Here is a 22,358-nt window from a genome sequence, read left to right as displayed (position 1 = left end):
GTTGGAGAGCAAGTACTCTGCCAACCAGACCAGCATTATTACATCTACTCATCGGATGAAAGAAAGGGTAATGCAAATTAATGCAATATAATATTAATATAGCCACTGGTAAGGCTTGGACAAAAAAACTCAACTCTGACCAGTGTCAGATATAAAAATTAACAAAAAACGATTTTTAAATGCAAAGCTTAAAATTAGAAATATATAGCTCCACAATTCTCAAAAATTCATTCATATGAACTCTTATAGAATTATGATCAATCAGAATTATCAACATCTCAAAAAGCATGCCTATATAACACTTGAAACATAAATATCAAGAATTCTTTTGAGTAATCGACAACAAAGAAAGCAACTTAGTTTCAACCATTCCACAGAAGATACTGTTTACCTGTGCCACATTAATATCAAAAGTTGGATACATATACTCCATCAGTATCATGGATGGGATGGGTTAGATAATCTGGGAATGAAACCAGATCTACAGACAAAAACACAGTACTTTCAAGCCACTTCAGGTATCCAATATGCAAACTTAGAGACTGGATGCTTTCTCTATATGGACATGTCTAAGACTTTACTCCTACCAATGCAAGTTCCCTTGTTCTTTTTTCCTCAAGCTTCATAAACACAGATAGGATTACTACAGTTATAAAAAAAAACTCCCTCAAAAAAAAAAAAAAAAAGATTTCTGAGTTTTAATCTCAAAATAAATAATAAGTGAATAAATTTATTATTTATTAGTTAATAAATGTAAACCACATTCTTCACTGATGTTCATGACATAACTTAAATTTGTGTTTTGTCAACTACAGACACCCAGACCTATTTTTCACTGAACTCCCAAGAACTGTTAACTATCCAAATTATGTTCTACTATATTACACTATGTCACCCAACCCAATCTTCTCTCTCATACTATCTCCAGCCATCATCTCACAGATGGTCACTTTCTGCATTGTGTCTCATCTGCGATACTTTCATGGACACTGTTCGACAGAACTGGAATCCATCATTTTTCTCATTTCTACAGAAACACGAGTAACAGCTGCTCCACTTCCTTTTATAGCTGAATTGCTGACTAACTGCACCTGCTACTCCCATTCAATTTGGCCTTGGTTCTGCGGAACAGCCTTCCTCATGAAATATTTGAAATAGAGTGCAACCTCTTCTTCAAAAAAGAATACAGATAATTACTTTTCTCATGATCTCTTCCCACACACACAGCATTGATTTCTTATAAAATTTTACAGTCTCATGTGTAGTGGAGTAATTTAAAAAAAAATAAAAAAATATTGTATCATATTGGTACATATTGGTCAATAAAAATCACCTATCTAAAGACGTTTACAAATACTCATACTACAACGGAATTCAAACAATAGAGAGAGAGAGAGAGACGCTACCCACTTAATTAACCAAGTATAGCAGACTATATGCTACAAAGAATAAGTTATTTCATCTAATCTATAACATAAGTTCCCAAATCAGGGAGAAATGTGCAAGATAGCTGTTTAAGTAACATGGAAAAGAAGACAAACCTCAATAATACAAACTTCTGGGACTATATTATCTTCACTAACTGATACCAAAGCAACTCTTTGTACCCAATCCTGAATTGCATCTGTTATGTGAGGTACTACCTGAAAAAAAAAGAAAAAAAGCAATTAAAACATTAACTTTTTGCACTAAAATTAATCTTTCACTTAACATTTAACTAAGAATTACTAGAGAAAACATTCTTAAAATTAACTGGAGAGTATTTTATCATTATTAACAATTCCTGGTCATCACCTTAGCTTTCAAATACCTGCTTTCTAATTTTTCACCTTCCATAATTAAAATCTCTCCATTTCTAGCTCTGCTTACATATTCTGGAATATTAAAAATCAAGTTTGAAAATATCTTCATTTTTTGATAAAGGATCTATCATTAAATGATGCCATTGGTTTTAACTTTACTAATTTTTTCTTTTTGTTTAAACTCCCATATTTTCTCCTGTAGTAATTAGTAACCCATCTGTAACATGAGAGACTGGGATTTAATTATCCAACAAAAAAGAATGTCCTGCTGTCCTGGCTGCTTTTCAACCTACAGACTGTAACTTTAAATCCCACTATGGCATGAATGTTCATGTGTCTTTTAGGTTTTAGTTTTTAAGGTGATTGAAAATCATGCAAGTGATTTTTCAATCACCTTACCACTTTGTTTATTGAAGACCTGAAAACGTATCACGTTTGATGTCATAAAAAATGTGAAATGGATAATCTAACATCTTATGCACAGCATTAAATGCATGATAGGTGGAGTTTCACAATGCTTCCAAGTATTTAATAAAATTTTGCACTTGTTTTTTCCTCCAGTCCCTCAGTATATGTTAAAATTGTTTTAAAATACAAATACTCATGATAGTTTGCTGTTTAAGCTAATTTTTTCTAAAAAGCTCTTTAATTTTATTTGACAAAGGAAAATATTTGATTCTACATGCATCTAAAAGGTAGCAGAGTAATAAGCAAATAATTCTGTTATCCAAAAACAAAAATTTTTAGCTGTTAATAAAAGAAAGTATAGTGTTCCGAGTTACTTTATGTGGTTATATAGTGCATATAGCCTTTGTAATATATATCCGAGTCAAATTTTCCTTTTGCCAAATTACCTGTAGTTGCCTATAGTGCACACGTCAAAGCTTTAGTTCAGTGTTTCCCAATGTTTTTTAGATCATGCCCCGCCTCAAAGATTTTGATTCCCCCCCCCCATCTAGTATAATAGTCAGCCAAGTTCTGAAAAAAGTATAATATAAATATGTACTTTAAATAAAAAAGGAACATAGGTAAAACTGCTTTTAATTTGACTTTCTGCAATGAATATAAATTTTACATTACACTTTGTATATTATAAAACATAAATCGAACTGAACTCAGGAAAATAAAATCCAAGTTAATGCGATCCTTGAGCTTGATATCTGCTGCAAAGAGTTTTTATTTGAGGTACTAATTTAGTCATTTTCAATCTCAAATCCCCATGGTTTGTGATATCCAAATGATTTTTTTTTTCAGTAGTAAGTCATTTACAGCACTAAAGCCACATTCAACTAAATATGACGACCAGAAGGGCAACAGTATTTTTTTTTTGCAAAACTGGTTGAATTTCAGTATTTCGTTTCTGTCTTGTCAAAAAGCTATGCCATTGTTCCTTTTATGTTAAATAAATTTCTAATACACTCATCATTTTGCTTTTCTGAGAGTTCTTCTTGATACTGTATTTTATGTTGACTGCTGTACTAGTGATGTTGGCTTTTTTTTTCTCGGAAAGTCAGGGTTGCAACATCGACAATTTATTGTCGACAATGGTGAGTGTTTTGAGTATATCGGTGATGTGGTGACAAATGCAACGTCATTTTCTAATTGTCTCCCTGTGGGGCATATGCCCCATGTTGGGAAACACTGCTCTAGTGCTATATTAGAGGCATTATTATTGGTGATTCACAGTCTTTTCCAGCCACAGAAACTTCACTTTTCTGTAGTATGGCCTGTTTCTGCAAATGGGATTAAAAGTATACCTTTCACAGACAGAAGACATGCCAGCCAGACCTCTAGGATAGGTAACCATCAACATCCAGCAAAACACCATGACCCTGCTTACTGGAGACAAAACATGGCATTAGCCACATTTTGTCTCCACAGTAGGAGTACTGGTTTCTGGCCACTTCCTTTCTTCGCACACATGTAACTAATGATGGCTATCCTCAGCATGCTATCTATACAATAACTGGAGGGGCCAGCACCTCCTCCATTTAAAGGCATATAAAGCAGTTTTCACACGTTTGGAAGCACCAGTTCTTGTAAGTTAAGCAAACCTGAGTCCAGTTAGTACTTGGTAGGGTGACCACCTGGGAACCCTGGGTGCTGCTGGCATTAAGTATTTTCTGTACACCCCTTGAGGGTACATGGCAGGAATTTAATGATGATGATGACCACCAGACTACACAGGGTTGAACAAGGCAACGTTTCAGGTTTCCTGATTAACTGGTGAAGAATCCTGCTGCTGAATACTCTTCCAACATTGTGCCTGGAAGGAGTCCAAATAACAGCTTTCAGGGGCAACATTAAGACCACATTTGGATTATAGTCTAGATGCTCTCTGCATGGAAGTCATGTCCACAAGTCCTTTGCTCCTGTTCTATAAATTTTTCCAGTATTCCATTGCCATGAAAGAAAGTATATAGCATAACAAATTAACTATACATGTTAAATTACGTAATGAAATAATTTATTATAAATCACTAATATTTCATGAAGAGTATCTCATCGCTTAATTACTTAGTTATTTCTTGTTGAATTTTTTCACTTGGTTATGCTATAAATTAAAGACCACGAAGTTATATTCTTGGTTTCATCCTTTATCCAAGTGTAAGCAAGCAAAGTCTGCATGTGAAGTAACTTCATGACTGGGCTACTTGTATATAGAAGCTAATGACGTCACATCAAAAGCCTTAGTATCGCATAATGTAGAGCATATATCCTTATGTACATGTATAATGCTATGCATAATGGGAAGGGTCACTACCCAAAAGTGATACCAAGGCTGAAGTAATGCAAAGTTATATTTCCATATGTGATGTCATTAGCCTCTACAAGTAGCCCAGTCATGAAGTTACTTCATGTGCAAACTTTGTTTGCTAACACTTGGATAAAGGATGAAACAGACATGTATAATGCTGTGCATTATGGGAAAGGTCACCTTCACTTTGCTTACATCTGGATAAAATATTAAACCAAGAATATAATTTCTTGGCATCTTTAATTTATAGTATAACCAAGTGAAAAAACTTTCAACACTATCTCTAATCCAGGGTGTTTTAGTAATAAGGTGTGATACCTTTTGACTACTTGTATATGGAAATGATTATGGAGAATGATCGTGATGGATCATGAAGAATTTGACCATCAAAAGCTGAGAAAGGGGTATTTATTTTCAAGTACTGAGTATTGATTCTAACCTTTATTTTCAAGTACTGAGTATTGATTCTAACCTTTATTTTCAAGTACTGAGTATTGATTCTAACCTACATGCTTATTAATTATTTTCAGAGTTGCTGCTGTGTCTTATGGCATCACTAGTCCTGTAAGTCAGATAATGTTTCAGAGCAAATCAGAATTTAAAAACACACTAATGTAATTAGTTATATGCATAGATCTAATTTTATTTTATTGGATTTTCAAAAACATTTGTTTATAATGGCACAGAAGAAATTTGTTTGCTTTTTTTTTTCAAGAAAAAAAAAAGTTTTTTAAAAGTGATTGATATTACAATTGGTGAAAAAATGTAGTGAAACATGGTATTATTAATAATAATAAATGGTTTTCTATAGATTATAAAATGCATAATTTTTTTCTTCCCAGATTGATAACCATACTAATACATGAGTGAATCCCTCACTTTACAGTTTTGAATAACACACTTTTCAAATTAACACTGTTAATAAATTAATACCACAATTTGTTTAGCATGGGTTAAAAATTTTGGTCCACATAAAACTTCTCAGACTGCCCTTCAGGTGAGGTGTAGCTTTATGGTATCACTAAATACAGTATAGAGACAATTAGAATATGTACTATATTTAGCAACAATTGGTGTAATTAAAAATAACCAGAATGAAAATGACCTTGCATAATAAAAAACACGCTTTCGCCCTCCCACATTCATACACATTATGCTGCATACATGCAAGCAAAACAGTTTTATTGTAGCAACAAACACAGTAAATACATTATCCTAACATCTTCTTTCAAATTTTCAGTTGCACAGAATACATGGTAACCTGTTTATAATGCAGTCATTGGTATAGAAACCAAACAATTTATATAAAGCAATAAATATAACTTGAATCAAGAACTGCATTTGAAATTTTCTATATCATTAAGACAGTTCACAAATGACATTACAAATAAGATTGAACCTAAAACATTCAAACTAGCATGCCATATACTGTATACTGAAAATGTAAAAATGCACCCATCCACCCTATGTGGAAGGACACAATCTACTATCACGCAAATTCCCAGTTGAAGCAAAATATGCAAAGGCACAATCCCTTTCTCAACTAGCAATCCAACAAACTACCTTGTTCAAATATTTTTATAATGTTCTTTTAAATACATATATAAAATTATGAAAACATGTTATGCAGCATTTAATAAACTTCGAAGTAGTAAAGATTTTGAAAGCCCAAGGATGTTACATTTTTTCATTGCTTGTTATATTCTATTAACACATTTTCAAAGGATAAAGTACCCTTGTAAAGCAAATAATTCCTGTAATTAACATATTTGCTTAACATTGGTTTTATATAAGGTTAAAATTAGCCACAGCATTAACAAAAGCTTATAATTTGAACAGATCCAGAAATAAACATGTGACTATGATATTGGAAGTTTTTTTTCCTTCCCCACACCCACTTGGCTAGCCTATAATAAATTTAGTTTAATCCTTTATCCAAGTGTAAGCAAACAAACAAACTTCGTGCCTGGAGTATTTTCAGGACTGAGGCAACTCATGGTAAAAGGGACTAAGCTCTAATCACTTGTCTTAGTATCTCCCATAATGCATAATGCTATGCATTAAGGGAAAGGTCACCACCCAGACTGGTTTTGACCTTTATTGAGGTCTTGTCAGTGGAAGTCATATTTACCTATATGAGTTGCCAAAAGGTGTCTCACCTTATTATTAAATTACTCTGGATTAGAGAAAGATGTTGGAGGTTTTCTTTTCCACTTGGTTAGACTATAATAAATTTCGTTTAATCCTTTATCCAAGTCTAAGCAAACAAAGTTTGTGCCTGAAGTATCTTCAGGACTGAGGCAACTAGTAGTAAAAGTGGACTAAGCTCTAATCACTTGTCTTAATATCTCCCATAATGCAAAGCACATCTCCTTGCAGACATGTATAATGTTATACATTAAAGGAAGGGCCACTACCCAGACCGGTTTCGTTAGTGGGAGCCAGACCGAGAAAATAAAAACTCATCTTTCTCTAATCTAGAGTAATTTAATAATAAGGTGAGACAACTTTTGGCAATTCATATAGGTAAATATGACTTCTCCATTACTTCCACCTTAGTACCACTACCTCTGGGTTTGGCTCCCACTGACGAGACCTCAATAAAGGTCGAAACCGGTCTGGGTAGTGACTAAGGGAAGGGTCACTACCCAGACCGGTAGTGACCCTTCATTATGTTGCCTATATATATTAGGCAGTATAATGCAAGGAGATGTGCTTTGCATTATGGGAGAAAACTAAGGCAAGTGATGAGAGCTTAGTTCATCTTTACCACAAGTTGCCTCAGTCCTGAAGATACTTCAGGAGCAAACTTTGTTTGCTTACACTTGGATAAAGGATTAAACTAAATTTATTATAATCTAACCAAGTGGGAAAAAAACCTCCAACATCTTTCTCTAATCCAGAGTAATTTACTAATAAGGTCACCTTTTGGCAGCTTGTATAAGTAAATATGACTTCTCCATTACTTCCACCTTAGTATGACTGCCTCTGGGTATGGCTCCCACTGACGAGACCTCAATAAAAGTTAAAACCGGTCTGGGTAGTGGCCCTTCCCTTAATGCATAGCATTATACATGTCTGCAAGATATGCTTTGCATTATGGGAGATACTAAGACAAGTGATGAGAGCTTAGTCCACCTTTACCATGAGTTGCCTTAGTCCTGAAGATACTTCAGGCGAAAACTTTGTTTGCTTACATTTGGATGAAGGATTAAACTAAATTTATTATGTGACTATGATATATTAGGCAACTATGGCAGAATACACCCAGGCTAACATATAACAAGTTAGATATCTACTTAACTAGTGTGCCAGCACAAAAAGTTTTTCAGGGCCCAATTATAATCGTTGTTTTATACAACACACACCCCATTCAAATACCAATGAAGCATAATGCACATGCCACTGGTATAGATGCAACGTAAATGTTATTAATACAATGGATGGATAAAAAAATTTTTCCTCACCTGCACAGTCTTCCCTAAATAATCTCCTCTTCTTTCTCTCTCAATTACATGCTGATAAATTTTTCCTGTTGTGATGTTATTGTCACGGTGCAACGTCACATCAAGAAATCTTTCATAATTTCCCAGATCTAAATCAACTTCACCCCCATCATCCAGTACAAATACTTCACCTATTTGTTAATTAAAAATAAATAAATAAAACGAGAAAGAGATAATAAAAGTACGTGAAAGTTATAATAAACATTTTATATACCTGACTTTGTAACTTGTATATACTAAATGTATGGAAAGTATGTATGGTAATCCCATTGCACAAGTGTGGCGCAAAGACTGGTGTCCAACTATCGACCAATCAGTATCTCAGGAGTGGTGGTGAAGATTTCGGAAAAATTGGCTAGGGCTCGTAATTCAGAAATGGGTTGATGGTGAATCACTACTTTGCAATGAACAGCATGGATTTAATAAGGGAAGATCATGTATTAACAACAACTCGTTCATTTTATAACAATGTTACCATTGAACTAAACAAGGGGGAAATTGATACACGATGATACTCACTTAGATTATTGTGCAGAGGATTTTGTGGGAGATCCATTGGGAGAAGTGGAAACTTTTACACAGATCTTTATATAAATATGAACATTTATATAAAGAAAGTGCTGAAGCCCTACTACACAGACCAAATTTAAACCACAACGATGTTTTTACTATTCCTAAAGTATGGGAAATTGTCATACAAAATTGTATAAAATAATCTTTATATATATATATATATATATATACACACATACATACACACACACACACATTTTATTTATTTATTTTTTTTTTTTTCAGTTATATTTAATTTACTTCTATAACATGTTACTGCACGCATATTGAGATTCCATTGTAATCATGCGCCCTAAATGTATGTTATTCCTAGCATTGTTTGAACTTCTGTACTGATGACTATTTAATTCGTAAATATTTCATCCCAAGATACTTGGGATGAAATATTTACGAATTAAATAGTCATTACTGTGGTTATTACGTGTGTTTTTAGTGATGAATTCACCACAGGTTTTGTTTTATATATATATATATATATATATATAATGAAAAATAAAATATAATAATAAAAAAAAAAGATAAGGATGTCATTTTGCATCTTTACAAGGCCTTGATAAGACCTCACTTGGACTACTGTGCAAGTGAGGTCTTCTGGTTTCTGTTGCAATTCTGATACATTAGAGAGAGAGTGTGCAAAGGAGTGTTTAAAAATGATATCAGGATTGTAGAATACTAATTATGAGAATTCGTAGACTGCAGACACTAGCAAACAGGAAAAAAGAGGGGTGATATGATTGAGACTTACAAACTTCTGAAAGGGTTATACAGGATTTCAGTTGCTGGAATTTTTCATTTCATGGAGAGTAGGAAAGGACAAGATGGCATCCTTGGAAGCGGAGAATAAATTCTGCCAAGAAGGGGGGGTGGGGGCTAGCTTTTCTCTCATAGGATGATGCGTGACTGGAATGGATTGCCATTGGATGTGGTATGTGCAAGCAGCATGAATGAATTCAAGAATAAGTATGACAGCTGGTGTGTGTAGTATGTGGCCTCCCTCGACGAATCCCTGACTCCCTGGTGATCTCTCTTAAACACTCTCTGATACTATACTCAAATCTAACACTCTTTGATATCCAGTTCCTGCTGTCTGCTTGGGAAAGCTTCTCGCAACAGCTCGATAAATTCAGTTTCATTCTTCTCATGAGATTTTCTGATACAATGTTTGGATAATTAAAGTCCCCCATTATGATTACTCTTTTTGCACCCATCATCTTTATTTGGTGATGCATTTCTTCATCACTAGCAAGCGATCCACCAGGTCTGTAACCACATCCCACTATGTGTTTGATCTTTTTAGATTCCACCTTACACCATATGGCTTCAAACTCACTGCCACATGAAACTGTTACCATATTTCCCCGAAAATAAGCCCTAGCATGATTTTTCAGGATGCTCGTAATATAAGCCCCAGTTAAGATCATCAGCCAAACGGACGCATTTAGTATGTCTGTTGCAACACATGATGGACATATTGAATTATAAAATAATAATATTAATATATAACTAAATATAAATAAATAATATGATTGACATTAATACTTAAAATAAATGATAATATAAATTATAATTAAGTATTTGTAAATACCAAAGTGGTCGCCTTTGGACGAGAGGTAAACTGCTATGTAAACAGATGAATTAAAGATTTATTGCCGAATGATCAAACGGAGTACAGACACAACGCACAAATAACAATTGTTGTATATGAAAAAATAAGACATCTCCTGAAAATAAGCCCTAATGCGTCTTTTGGAGCAAAAATAAATATAAGACCAGGTCTTATTTTGGGGAAAACATGGTACTAGCATTACAATCATAGGTCTCAACACTAACCGGATTCAAGTCATCTGATATTATTAGTAGCACACCTCTCCTCTCCATCATGTCTATCCGTGTGAAAAATACTGTTATCTTCACACTCAATACCAGTTTATGTCTGATTCTGACAGTCAGATCTCACTAATGTCTACTATTTGGGGTCCCAACAAACTCTACCCCTATGTTTCTGATACTCCTAGCATTTGTGTACAAAAGCAAAAATGTTGTGGACAAGGCGAAGGCATATCAAGACCTTTATGATCAATTAGAAACAAAGGAAGGACAGGGAAAGCATTATCGATTGGCAAAATGTAGAAATAAGGCATCAAAGGACACCGTACATGTGAGGCAGATCAGACTCTGGAGGAAGGGTATTAAGAAGGGATGTGGATATGAGAAACAGATGGAGAATATACTTTGAAGGGCTTTTGAATGAAGAAAATGCAAGGACTCGCAGAGGTGGGGAGCCTTATGAGAGGATGGTGCAGAACATTAATAGAGTGGAAGTGAAGGAGGCCATAAAGTGGATGAAGAATGAAAAATTGGTGGGCCCTGACAGGATCCCAGTGGAGGCATGGAAGGCACTGGGGAAGAGGGAATTGACCTGCTGTGGGACCTGTTAATAAAAGTTTGTCAACAGGAAAATATACCCGAGGAATGGAGGGAAAGTACTCTTGTCCTCATCTACAAGACTAAAGGGGATGCACAAGACTGTAAGAATTATAGAGGAATAAAGTTGATGTCCCACACAATGAAAATCCTTGAGAGGGTTCTTGATGGAAGACTGAGGAAGGAGATGGAGATTGCAAAGGAACAATTTGGCTTCATGCCTGGTCGATAGATGACAGATGCCATCTTTGGATTACGACAGATGATGGAAAAGTTTCAAGAGAAGCAAGAGGAGCTACATCTGGTATTTATTGATCTGGAGAAAGCATATGACAGAGTGCCAAGGCAAGAAGTCTGGAGGTGTTTGAGGGAGAAGAAGGTACCAGAGAAATATGTCAGGCTGGAGCAGGAGATGTACAGAAATGTGAAGACAAGAGTTCAGACCTGCCTGGGAGAGACAAAGTTTTCCAGTGACAGTTGGCTTGCATCAAGGGTCAGCATTAAGTCCATTCCTGTTTAATATTCTGATGGAGGTGGTGACGAAGGAAGTGAGAGAAGACGTGCCTTGGACTATGTTGTATGAAAATGACATCGTGGTCTGTGCAGAATCAAGAGAAGAAGTGGCAGCTAAACTGGAAAGCTGAAGGAAAGTACTGGAAGAGAGAGGTATGAGACTGAGCAGAAGTAGGACAGAGTATATGTGGTGCAAAGTGGATCGCAGCCAGGAGACAGATCTGGAGCTGGAAGAAAATGTCATCAGGAAGGTCAGTGACTTTAGATACTTAGGTTCAACAATGAAAGTGGATGGTGAGGCTGAGAAGGAAGTGAGATGCAGGATACAAGCAGGATGGAGGAACTGGAGAGAGAGAGAGAGAGATGGCTGGAGTGCTATGTGATAAGAGGGTGCCAATCAATCTAAAGGCAAAATCTACAGGACAGTAGTGAGACTGGCTATGACGTATGCTATGGAAACTGTGGCCCTGAGGAAAAATAACATCAGCAGGATGGAGGTAGTGGAGATGAGAATGCTTAGGTGGATGTGTGGTATGACCAGAAAGGATCGTCTGAGAAATGACTATGTAAGGGGAACGGTGAAAGTTACGAACTTAGGAGCAAAGATACAGGAGGCAAGGTTAAGATGGTTTGGTCATGTGATGAGGAGGGAGGAAGAGTATGTGGGAAGAAGTCATGCAGATGGATGTGCAGGGGAGGAGGAAGCACGGGCGGCCAAAGAAGAGATGGAGGGAGATGGTGGAGGAGGACTTGAGGATGAAGAACTTGGATGTGGCTACAGCCCAAGACAGGAGGTTGTGGAGGAGACTCACCACAAACAGTGACCCTACTTAAGTGGGAAAAGCTACAGAAGAAGAAGAAGATGGGTACCAGCTGGTGGCAAACAGTCTCATTCTTAACTGAGTCCCCTTCTGATGCTTTGATCAAATTTAACATTCTTTAACCTCAAGTTCCCTGTTTCATATGTTGCTTGAGCTTTCTCGAGTTGTCTTGCAAGAGCTCAATAAATTTGTTTCCATTCTTGTGATTTCTCTGCTATGCAATCAATGCTTGGATAATTAAGTCACTCATAATGATTACTCATTTAGTATCCATTGCAGTAATTTGCTATGCATTTCAAATGCAAATTTTGCAATTTCATTGTCCTCAGCAGCTGAACTGCCATGTCTGTAGCAATACCCCACCATATATTTCATTCTGTTAGCCTGGACTTCAAGTAGATAGCCTCAAAAGATATTATTACTATGACTGTCTTCATGTGGACAGTCCTTGTAATAAATGGACTCAAATGTTCAGATATCATTATTGAATCTGCATAGAACCAACACAACAAGTAAAACATTTCATCTATTTAGGCACAATTTTTAGTGAAGATGGCAAATTAAATATGGAAAAAGAAAACAGAAGTAGTAAAACGAGTACAGTAGGAAGTCAGCTGAATAAATTTATATGGAATAAGAAAGAAAATAGTCAAAACATGAAATTAACTGTATACAAGACAGTATTCAAACCAATTTTAACTTATGGATCTGAGAACCTGGGTTAGAAATAAAACAAACAATTGATCAAAGACTTGGAGACCTCTGATATGAGAGTTCTGAGCAAGATTAGTGCAGTGAACAGATGGCAGTATATCAAAAATGAAGATATTAGAAAAGAGCTTACCATTGTTAGTGTCTAACTAACAATGTGTTAGTAGAACTAATCTCAGATGGTATAGTCACTTAAACAGAATGGAAGAGGAAAGATTAGCGAAACAAGTATTCTCTGCCAGGTTGGTCAAGGAAAAGACCGAGAGGAAGATCAAGATGTAGATGGATTAATACAACATAAAGCACTTTAAAAGACAGAAATATAAGATCTGATAATATTGGACAGATAGCAGATTAATTTCCAGGAAAATTGTTGATCGGAAGTTAGCAATGGTGTAACTTTTTCATGTAGCACCATAATTATCCTGAACGCCACCTGAAGGTACACATCAGGAATGTGATTATGATTTAATAGGAATGTTATAAAGGAACCTGACATTGTTTAGTATTTGAGAACATGTGAGTAGAGCTAATCTAAGGTGGGATGATCACTTAAACAGGATGAAAGAAGTTTTTTTTGTCAGGATTACAGGAAAAAAGACCAATATCTAGGTGGATCGATATTGCAAAAAAGTGACTAAGAAATTCAAAACATTAACAAATAATAGATTAATCTGGATCAGAATTTTCAACGAGAGGTTAGTAATGATTTAAACTTTTCATGTAATACAATTATAATTATATATCAGTGGCGAATATTCCGGGTGTGCTAGGTGTACAGTGCTCACCCACGAAATATCAGTATCACCAATATTATATTTTTGCATTTATTCCAGTTAAAGACTCCCCCAATCGTTTGCAGACTTTACGCGATTCCTAAAATTGAACACAATATACTAATGCTTTTGTCCTCTTTATGAGGGTAATAAAGCATTAGTGCGTCACATTCGCGTTAACACGTTCATTGCCAAGCTGAAAATTGGAATTTCGTGTGGTGGCCAAATTTTTTTTATTTTTTTATTTAGTTTTTATTGTCCTCAAAATAAGTTAAATATATTATTTATATGCTTTTATTATTATGTACATAGGATTTATGTACATAATAATAAAATTTATGTACACTGTGCGCACTGGCTAACATAAACAATAGACAATGGCTGGCAGCCATCCCCGCTCCACGAAAGTAGATCCCTTCCCTAGTGGCCAATATAAATATTACGCGCCGTTTCGCTGTGGCCACTATACTATTCCGCTTAGAAACTTGATAGCGACGTCCATGCGATAACACGTGATCGGCCGTCTGGTGAGAACTCGCATCACACGTTATCGCGTGATTGGCAATGAACGTGTTAATAGCCCAGGTGTGCTTTCAAAATGCATACACCTTTGAGCTCTTCAAAAAGATGTAAAGAGGATGCAGCAGGTCAAATTCTTAGCGTTTTAGTATTTTTAAACTACTGAGAAGGTGAGGCTGGGTGAGCTAAAATGATTTGATTGGTTATTGTGTCAACTAATCCAATTGAATGTTGTCACTTGTCATGAGTTGAGCGCCTTCTGTATCCAATGGCTGTATTACAAACAGCTGTTACACGTTTTCTCGAACTGAAAATTTGAAAGTGGATGTTAGGAGAAAAATGCAAATTGTTTTTTCTTTTGCTTTATGCAGTATAGCATCTGTTGAGGTTGCAAAGTTTTTAATGGTATAGACAGTTTTATTCTAGTCTTCCGAAACAGACAGTAAACAAATATCTATTCCTGAATAAAAATGAATATTCTGTGTATTATAAGACATTCTTGATCTACAACAAAAAACAGTATATGTGAGATTGATAAGACAGAACCACTGATACTAAAAAAATTGAAAAAACTAATGAATGTAGGATTCCCAAAAGTGTGCATAATTCTGATAATGATCAGATGTTATGTATACTGAGTCTCAGCAAACAAAATAAAATTCTTGGAAAACGGAGCGAAATATACACAAACCAGAGAAACACACATAACATATGCAACAAATTTTATGAGATGATTGCTGCTCCACCAAACCATATTTATTCCTGCAATATTCTCTCTCTCTCTCTTCATAATTTTTTTTAATTATGCCATCATAAATTCACTTATTCATGTTTAGACTTTATAGGATCATACCATTCGCTCTACCCAGCAACTTATAGGACACACACATCACAAATGAGAATTATTAATAATTCGTTTACCATTAATGAAAGTGTTTCTACTTGCACTTATTCTTTCCTATTCTTACATGTCTTATAAATGATGGTTCACATATTTTCATCTTTGAGTATTTCAAATATACCAACCAAATATAGCATTCACCTTCATTGTTGTTTTGTAATAATTTCTAAAACAAACAGATTGTTCCCCCGACTCTATGCAGAAGTATTCAAAGCTATCTTGCAATTAATTGCATTGGACCAATTAAGAGCGCTGATGCACTGTGCACTCTCAAAACTTTCATACATCGATAAGAATGCAATCACACAGTCATGGGCATCCACAGAGGGAGGGGGAAAATGGGATTGAGTAAAAAATTCCACAAACGATAATTGTGAAAGCGATTGAGATAAGTAATCTTACACCCATGATCCTGGGACGCTATGTCTTAAAATTTTATTATGGTTGGCATGTTTCAGCCCACGGTGGGGTAGCCATAGAACGTTTTATTGCAGCAGTGAAACATGTGTTCCTGTTTTTGGTTCATCTTTTTTTGATTTGTGAAAATAATTGATGGAGGAATGGAGACAAATTCCACCTGATGTCTACAGCAAATTGGTGGAAAGGGCAGGAGGTGATCCACCTAAGCATTCCTCAAAGGGCAGGAGGTGATCAAAGCCAAAGGTGGACATACCCGATTTTAGGGTTCACCTGCTGGTATCAATTGTAAATTGTTAAAGTGTACAGACAATTATTGGTAGATAGTGTAAATCAGGAATTTGATTATGTATATATATATAGAGAGTGGCCAACCAGGCTGTCCTTGTTGACAGCGTAAGATAGCATTTCTCTTCAACAACATTATGCATCTGAATCTCACTGAAGGCATTCACATATCTGAATGTCTTTAGAGATGGTAGATGAATTTCATTACCTAGTTCAAGACTACCACCATGCTTACTGGATGTATGAAGTGGCTTGCAAAATTTCCATATTTGGTCTCCTGAGAAATGGGTTCTGGATTATCTAACCTTGTCCTATGCATAGTAAGAATGTACAAGTTCACCACCTTTCATGGATAGCAATTGCATGCATACGCACACACATATATATACGAGTGTGGTCTGAAAACTTCTCAGCCTCGACCGTAGATGGTAACACCATCGCCAAGATTTTGTTTTTTCTAAGTTGGTACATCTGTCATAAGCATCCATGTGAAATTGCAAGTCATTCTATCAAGCAGTTTGTTTTATACAGCTGTCTGAAGCAAAAGTGTTGTCTGTATCCTTTGAAATGGATAAAATTGAGTATTGTGCAGTTATAAAATGCTTTGTAAAAGAAGGTTTAACAGCAAAAGAAATTCATTCGAAGTTCATAAGTTTATGAGCACTCTTCTCTTTTGTTTTCGACAATTAAGAAATGGACTGCCAAGTTCAAACATTGCAGTACCAGCCTTGAAGATGATCCACGTGAAGGACATCCAGAAATCATTGATCAGCACGATATGGTATTGGATGACTGGCAAGTCAAAGTGCGTGAAACTGCTGAGACTATAGGCATTTCAGAAGAACATGTAGGATATATTTTGCGTGAAGAATTGCATATGAAAAAGCAAGATGGGTGCCTTGCTCACAGCACATCAAAAATGCACTCATATGAAAATCTCTGAACAGTGCTTGGAGCGTTTTAACAAGAATAAAACTGATTTTGTGCATCGCTTTATTACTATGCATGAGACTTGGATTCGCCATTACCCACCAGAATCCAAACAGCAGTCGAAACAGTGAACAGAAGCCAGTTGTTCAGTGCCAAAGAAGACAAAGTTAGTTCCATCAGCAGGAAAAGTCATGGCATCGGTGTTATGAGATGCTAAAGGCATTTTGTTTATTATCTTGAAATGGGTAAAACAATAATCAGGTCCGATTTTTTTGATTTTTAACCAGACTAGACAAAAAAATATGAGAAAAAACTCAGTTTGAAGAAGAAAAAAATCATCTTTCATCTGGACAATGCACCTGCTCACAAAAGTGTCTGGGAAAATTAAGGGATCCTCACTATCAATTGTTGGAACATCCACCCTATTCCTCAGATTTAGCTAACTCTGACTTCTATCTCTTCCCAAAATTAAAATTTCTTCCTCGCTGCTTTTCTTCAAATCAAGAGGCAATTGCAGCTACAGATGGGTATTTTGCAGATCTTACTGATGACTACAGGGATGGGATAATGGCGCTGGAATAAATGTATTACACCCTCTGTTCAAAACGAAACCGAACTTTTTGATAGAAATAAAACACAGGCCAATTATACTTATTCAAATAATTTATTTCAATCAATATACTCTCCCTCAGCTTCAATACAGCGTTTGGCACGATCAATTAATTCATTAAATGATTTTTTTTATACCGGTTTTTGGGATACTGTTGAGGATTGTGGTTACTGCCGGTTGAATGAAATCCTTTCATCAGCAAATGAAGTTGGGGAAGAAAAGAAGTCACAGGGTGCTAAATCAGGTGAATACGGCGAGTGACCCAACACACAAACTTGGTTTTTGCTCAAAAACTCTCTCACAATGAGATGGTGTATTATCGTAAAAGTGACTAGCTGCCTGCATCACAATATTCATGCCGTACACGACGAATTCTCCCTATCAATCGCTTCATAACTTTGAGATAAAACTCACCATTGATCGTTTGGCCAGGCAGGATGAATTCTTTGTGGATAAGCCCTTAGAATAGTAGAAAAAAATCAGCATTGTCTTTACTTTTGACTTCTCCAAGAGACTTTTTTTTCGGATGCCTCTCCTCTGGTGGTCTCTACTCAGAACTCTGGTGCTTTGTTTGAGGCTCATATGCAAAACACCATGTTTCGTCACCAGTAACAATCATTTCAAGGAAGTTTGAGTACTTACGAACGGTCATCACATGTTCCCCACAAGTTGACCTTGGTCGTCGGTCAACTTCTGGGGAACAAATCGCAAATTCAATTTACGAAATCCCAAACTCTCAGTCAAAATGTTGTGCACGGTTGATTTTAGAATCCCCAATTCATCTTCAATCAATCTCACAGACAATTTTGGGTTTTCTTTGATGAAATCATGCACTTTTTGGATGTTAACTTCGCTCAGTCCAGTTTTTGGACGGCCCAGCTTTTCATCTTCCTCAAGCATCTCAACCACTTTGAAATCGCTTAAACCACTGATAAACTTGAGTACAGGGTAAGCATTCATCATCGTATGCTTTTTGAAACATTTGATGCGTTTCGGTAAAACGTTTACGTTTACCAAGTTTAACACAAAGTCAATCGCAGCTCTCTGTTTGAAACTCATTTTCCGACCACTCGTCAAAACACAATGTCACTCTTGGCACTATAACTTGGCTTCTAATGAAACAAATGTCATAAACAGTTGACACAACACTAATGAAGGTTGCTGCTTTCGACAACAAAAAGATACAACAGGTGGTGCTCCTAGTTTATTCTATTTTTGAAAAGTTCAGTTTCTTTTTGGACAGAGGGTGTAGTCTTAAGGAAGATTATGCTGAAAAATAAAAATAATTTTTAAATTATAAATTCGTTTTTTTGTTAGGCCGAGAACTTTTCAGACCACCCTCACATATATATATATACATATATATATATATATATTAAAAAAAATGAAAAAAAAAAAAAACTCTTTTATATGAATAGTTTTATCTTTATATATAAGAGAGTAGCCCATAATTCATGGAACATTCCATTCCATGGAATGAAAGCCTCATATGTGATGTGGCTTTTCGTAACTAATAAATTCTGTAATGTTAAAAAAACTTATGCAGTTACTTTGCAAGACAAGACTCTTTCTATGGCATGTTCAATGACTTATGGGTCACCCTGTATGTATGTGTATATAAAAGATCAAAATGCAGAAAATGTGTCATAAATAAGAATATGATAATCACAATTCACTCAAAAGATTTCTAATATATGTAATATGAGAAATGTATTAATAGTATTATGAGAAATAAATATAATATGAGAAATAAAAGTATTTCTCATATTACAATAGTTTAATATTCTTACCATGTTCATATGGAGAGAAAGTTCCAGCATCTATATTTATATATGGATCTATTTTAATAGAGGTTACTCTAAGTCCACATGCTTTCAGAAGCGTTCCAATGCTACTTGTAATGACTCCTTTTCCAATGCCACTAATAACACCACCTGTCACTAGAATGTACTTCATTTTTACTGGTATAAGAGAAGATGAACACTGCTATAGTGAAATGGATAAAAAATAAATTGCTGTAGAAGCAAATCAACACAGGTAAGCGAGCATAAATAATAAAAATATAAAACTGAAATGAACTCCAGATGTATCGTAGCCCATCTTATCATAATTGGCATCTAGCATTTATCCTATATATTAAAATTGGCAAGAAAAGTTGAATGATGCCACCTAGAAATCTTTTTTCAGTTTTCAGTGTCAAATATGAATATTTATTACTATTATGTATGCTTTACTTCATTATATAGCAAATAATAAAATATAAACTATGATATCAGCAAATTAACAGATACTTAACGGGTTTTTTTTAATACTGTTTTGGACAATATTAAAAGGTAGTTGATGGAGAGATTATTCCGCACTAGTCCAGTAGGACTGTGACTAGCAGCATGCCACAGGGCTCTGTTCTTGGGCTACTACTATTTAATTTGTACATTAACGATATAGGAAAGGATCCGAGAACTATTTAGCTTGCAGATGATGCAAAATTGGGTAGAGCAATAGTTAATAAGGATGATGTTAAAATTTTGCAGGATGATTTGGATAGACTGGTAGTACTGCAAAAGGAGAATAAATGTCAGTTCTACAAAGTGCAAAGTAAGGCATTTTTTTGGGGGGGGGGGGTGAAAAGATTACCAGTTTTGTATCACACTGATGAAACTGTACTCCAGGAAATTGATGAAGTCAGTGATTTGAATAGGGAGTTAAAGTTTTAGAGAGCATATTGCAAAAGTTGTTATTAAAGCTGCTCACTGGATTATATAGTTACTGAAGAATACTCTGATGAGCAGAGACAAGTAGGTTACTGCACCTCTTTATAGAACTTTGATAAGATCCTATCTTGACTACTGTGCACAGACCTCGTCACCTGGGTGTCTTAAGGATGAGGTAGAGAGGATCCAGAGGGAAGTGACCAAGACAGTATCAGGTCTATTGAATGAACCTGATGAGGAGAGATTAAAGATTTATGGGTTACAAAAACAATTTAAGACATAAAAATAACTGAAGGATTTTTACAAGATTAATACAGAGGAAATTTTTCCGAACAGAACTGATGGTGGGAGAACTAGGAGCCATCCTTGGAAACTGAACTAGTTAGCAAGGTATTAGGATTAATCTTTTTGCTTAGAAAGAGGTGAATTAGTTAAATAGGTTGCCATGACTGAATGAGTTCAAAGCAAAGTATGACAGATATTGTGCAAATGTTGGATAGTGCTGACATGATGTTTAATGGCCTCCTTGGATAAGTCTAAGGACTCCATGGAGTTGCCCATATAATAATGATAATAACAATTATTTTTCCTTTGCTGCATTTCTAATAAGTCAATAACCTTCAGAACACTTATTTTGCTCTTCGCTATGCAACAGCAAAGGAAGAAAAATAATGATTCACTTCATGGAAAATAACATACAATTGTTGTTCATCATGTGATGCAATGATCAAAAATTAGATAAAGAACCAATAACACAAAAAATCCATTTTTCAATTATGTTTAAGATATATGTAAATCTATCTATCTATCTATACGCACACACACACACAAATATATATATATATATATATATATATATATTGTTAGTTATATATTTACCTACCATTATTCTTTACTGCAACAAGGAAATATAAACACACTTCCTAGACTAATGACAGAGATAAAATTTTAGTGAAGAACCTGGCGTTTCAAAATCACTTGTTGCATTAATTAAAAAAAAAAAAAAGAAAGAAAGAAAAGCAAAAAAAGATCAAACATGAACCAGCTACAACAATCTCATTAAGGAATATTTCCATAGATAATGTCAAGTAAAAAAATCAGTGAAGAAAAAAATTCTTGGACCTAGATTGGGTCCAAGAAATCTGGTTTTCTTCCACATAGATCTTCAACACAAAAGGTCTATTGATTCTGAGCTATTTTGAAGACTAACAATATATTTAGCTTTTTTCCCCCAGTCTCTCAGTAATTATCTGAAAATGCTTTTGGCTTGATATTCACCAATAAAATAGTATTTAACCACATTAAGAAATTCTCAAACAACCAACAATTTAATATATGCTGAAATATCATTTTGTAAATATTTAAAATGCAAAAATTCACTATGTATTTATTGTTTATTGCACAAAGTTCATTATCATCTTAGTACAAACTAAAAACATTACAATATCAAGTAGAAAAGATAACTATTAAAATAATCACCGAAGACATGAAATGCAATCAGGTATCTTCATACCTAATTGCATTTCATGTCTTTGGTGATTCAGTTACCATTTGAGTTCAAAGAAATAAATCAGCATCATCCTTCTACAAAGTAAGGCAAAATCAAACCTCCAGTTTATTCATCTCCACAGAGTAACATATTTATCTCATTAACTCAGCATTGGGTTAATGAGATAATTAACTCAGCATTAAATCAACTCAGAAATTGGGTAATAACCATGATTTTCATGGTTATTAACATAGCTATTCACTGTTTACTAATTTCATTGTATACCTAAGATTCAAAATAAAGCACATCCAAGGTTCTATGTTCTGTAAATCTACAAGCTTTCATTTATTTTATAACTTTCCTGCACTCTCCAAACTCTAGAAGGATATCAAATTTTTTGCTCTTGTGGACTATCATATTATAAGTCACAGGTGAAGATGAACAAGCACATACAAGAAAGGGGGGGGGGGGGATTCAGATACATAAAATACCAATAAGAAAGACAATTGGGATATTTCTTCTAGGCAGAGAATCCATTGGGGGAGGAGAGATTTGCATAAATACTATTTTCTACTAGAAAGACTATACAAAGAAAGCTGATTCATCAAC

At 35.1% G+C, this 22,358-nt stretch overlaps 1 protein-coding gene across 1 annotated transcript in view; it reads right to left on the bottom strand.

The window, feature by feature from the left end:
• The window catches only part of LOC150099310 (CTP synthase 1-like), an 85,104-nt gene extending 65,589 nt beyond the window's left edge, over nt 1-19,515 (bottom strand). The window contains exons 1-3 of the mRNA XM_090404501.1: nt 19,340-19,515; nt 8,028-8,197; nt 1,542-1,643 (exon numbers count right to left, since the gene is read on the bottom strand). Coding sequence (XP_090260627.1) covers nt 1,542-1,643; nt 8,028-8,197; nt 19,340-19,505 — 438 coding nt within the window. The 5' untranslated portion in view covers nt 19,506-19,515. The remainder of the gene's footprint in view (nt 1-1,541; nt 1,644-8,027; nt 8,198-19,339) is intronic.
• Between the last annotated feature and the right edge of the window lie 2,843 nt (nt 19,516-22,358).

Source organism: Typopeltis vanoorti, chromosome 14 (genome assembly GCF_054136105.1).
Source record: "Typopeltis vanoorti isolate ZY-2024b chromosome 14, IOZ_Tvanoo_1.0, whole genome shotgun sequence".
Classification (NCBI taxonomy): Eukaryota; Metazoa; Arthropoda; class Arachnida; order Uropygi; family Thelyphonidae; genus Typopeltis; species Typopeltis vanoorti.
Note: the sequence above shows the minus strand (reverse complement) of the source record. Positions and strands in the feature narration are given on the sequence as shown.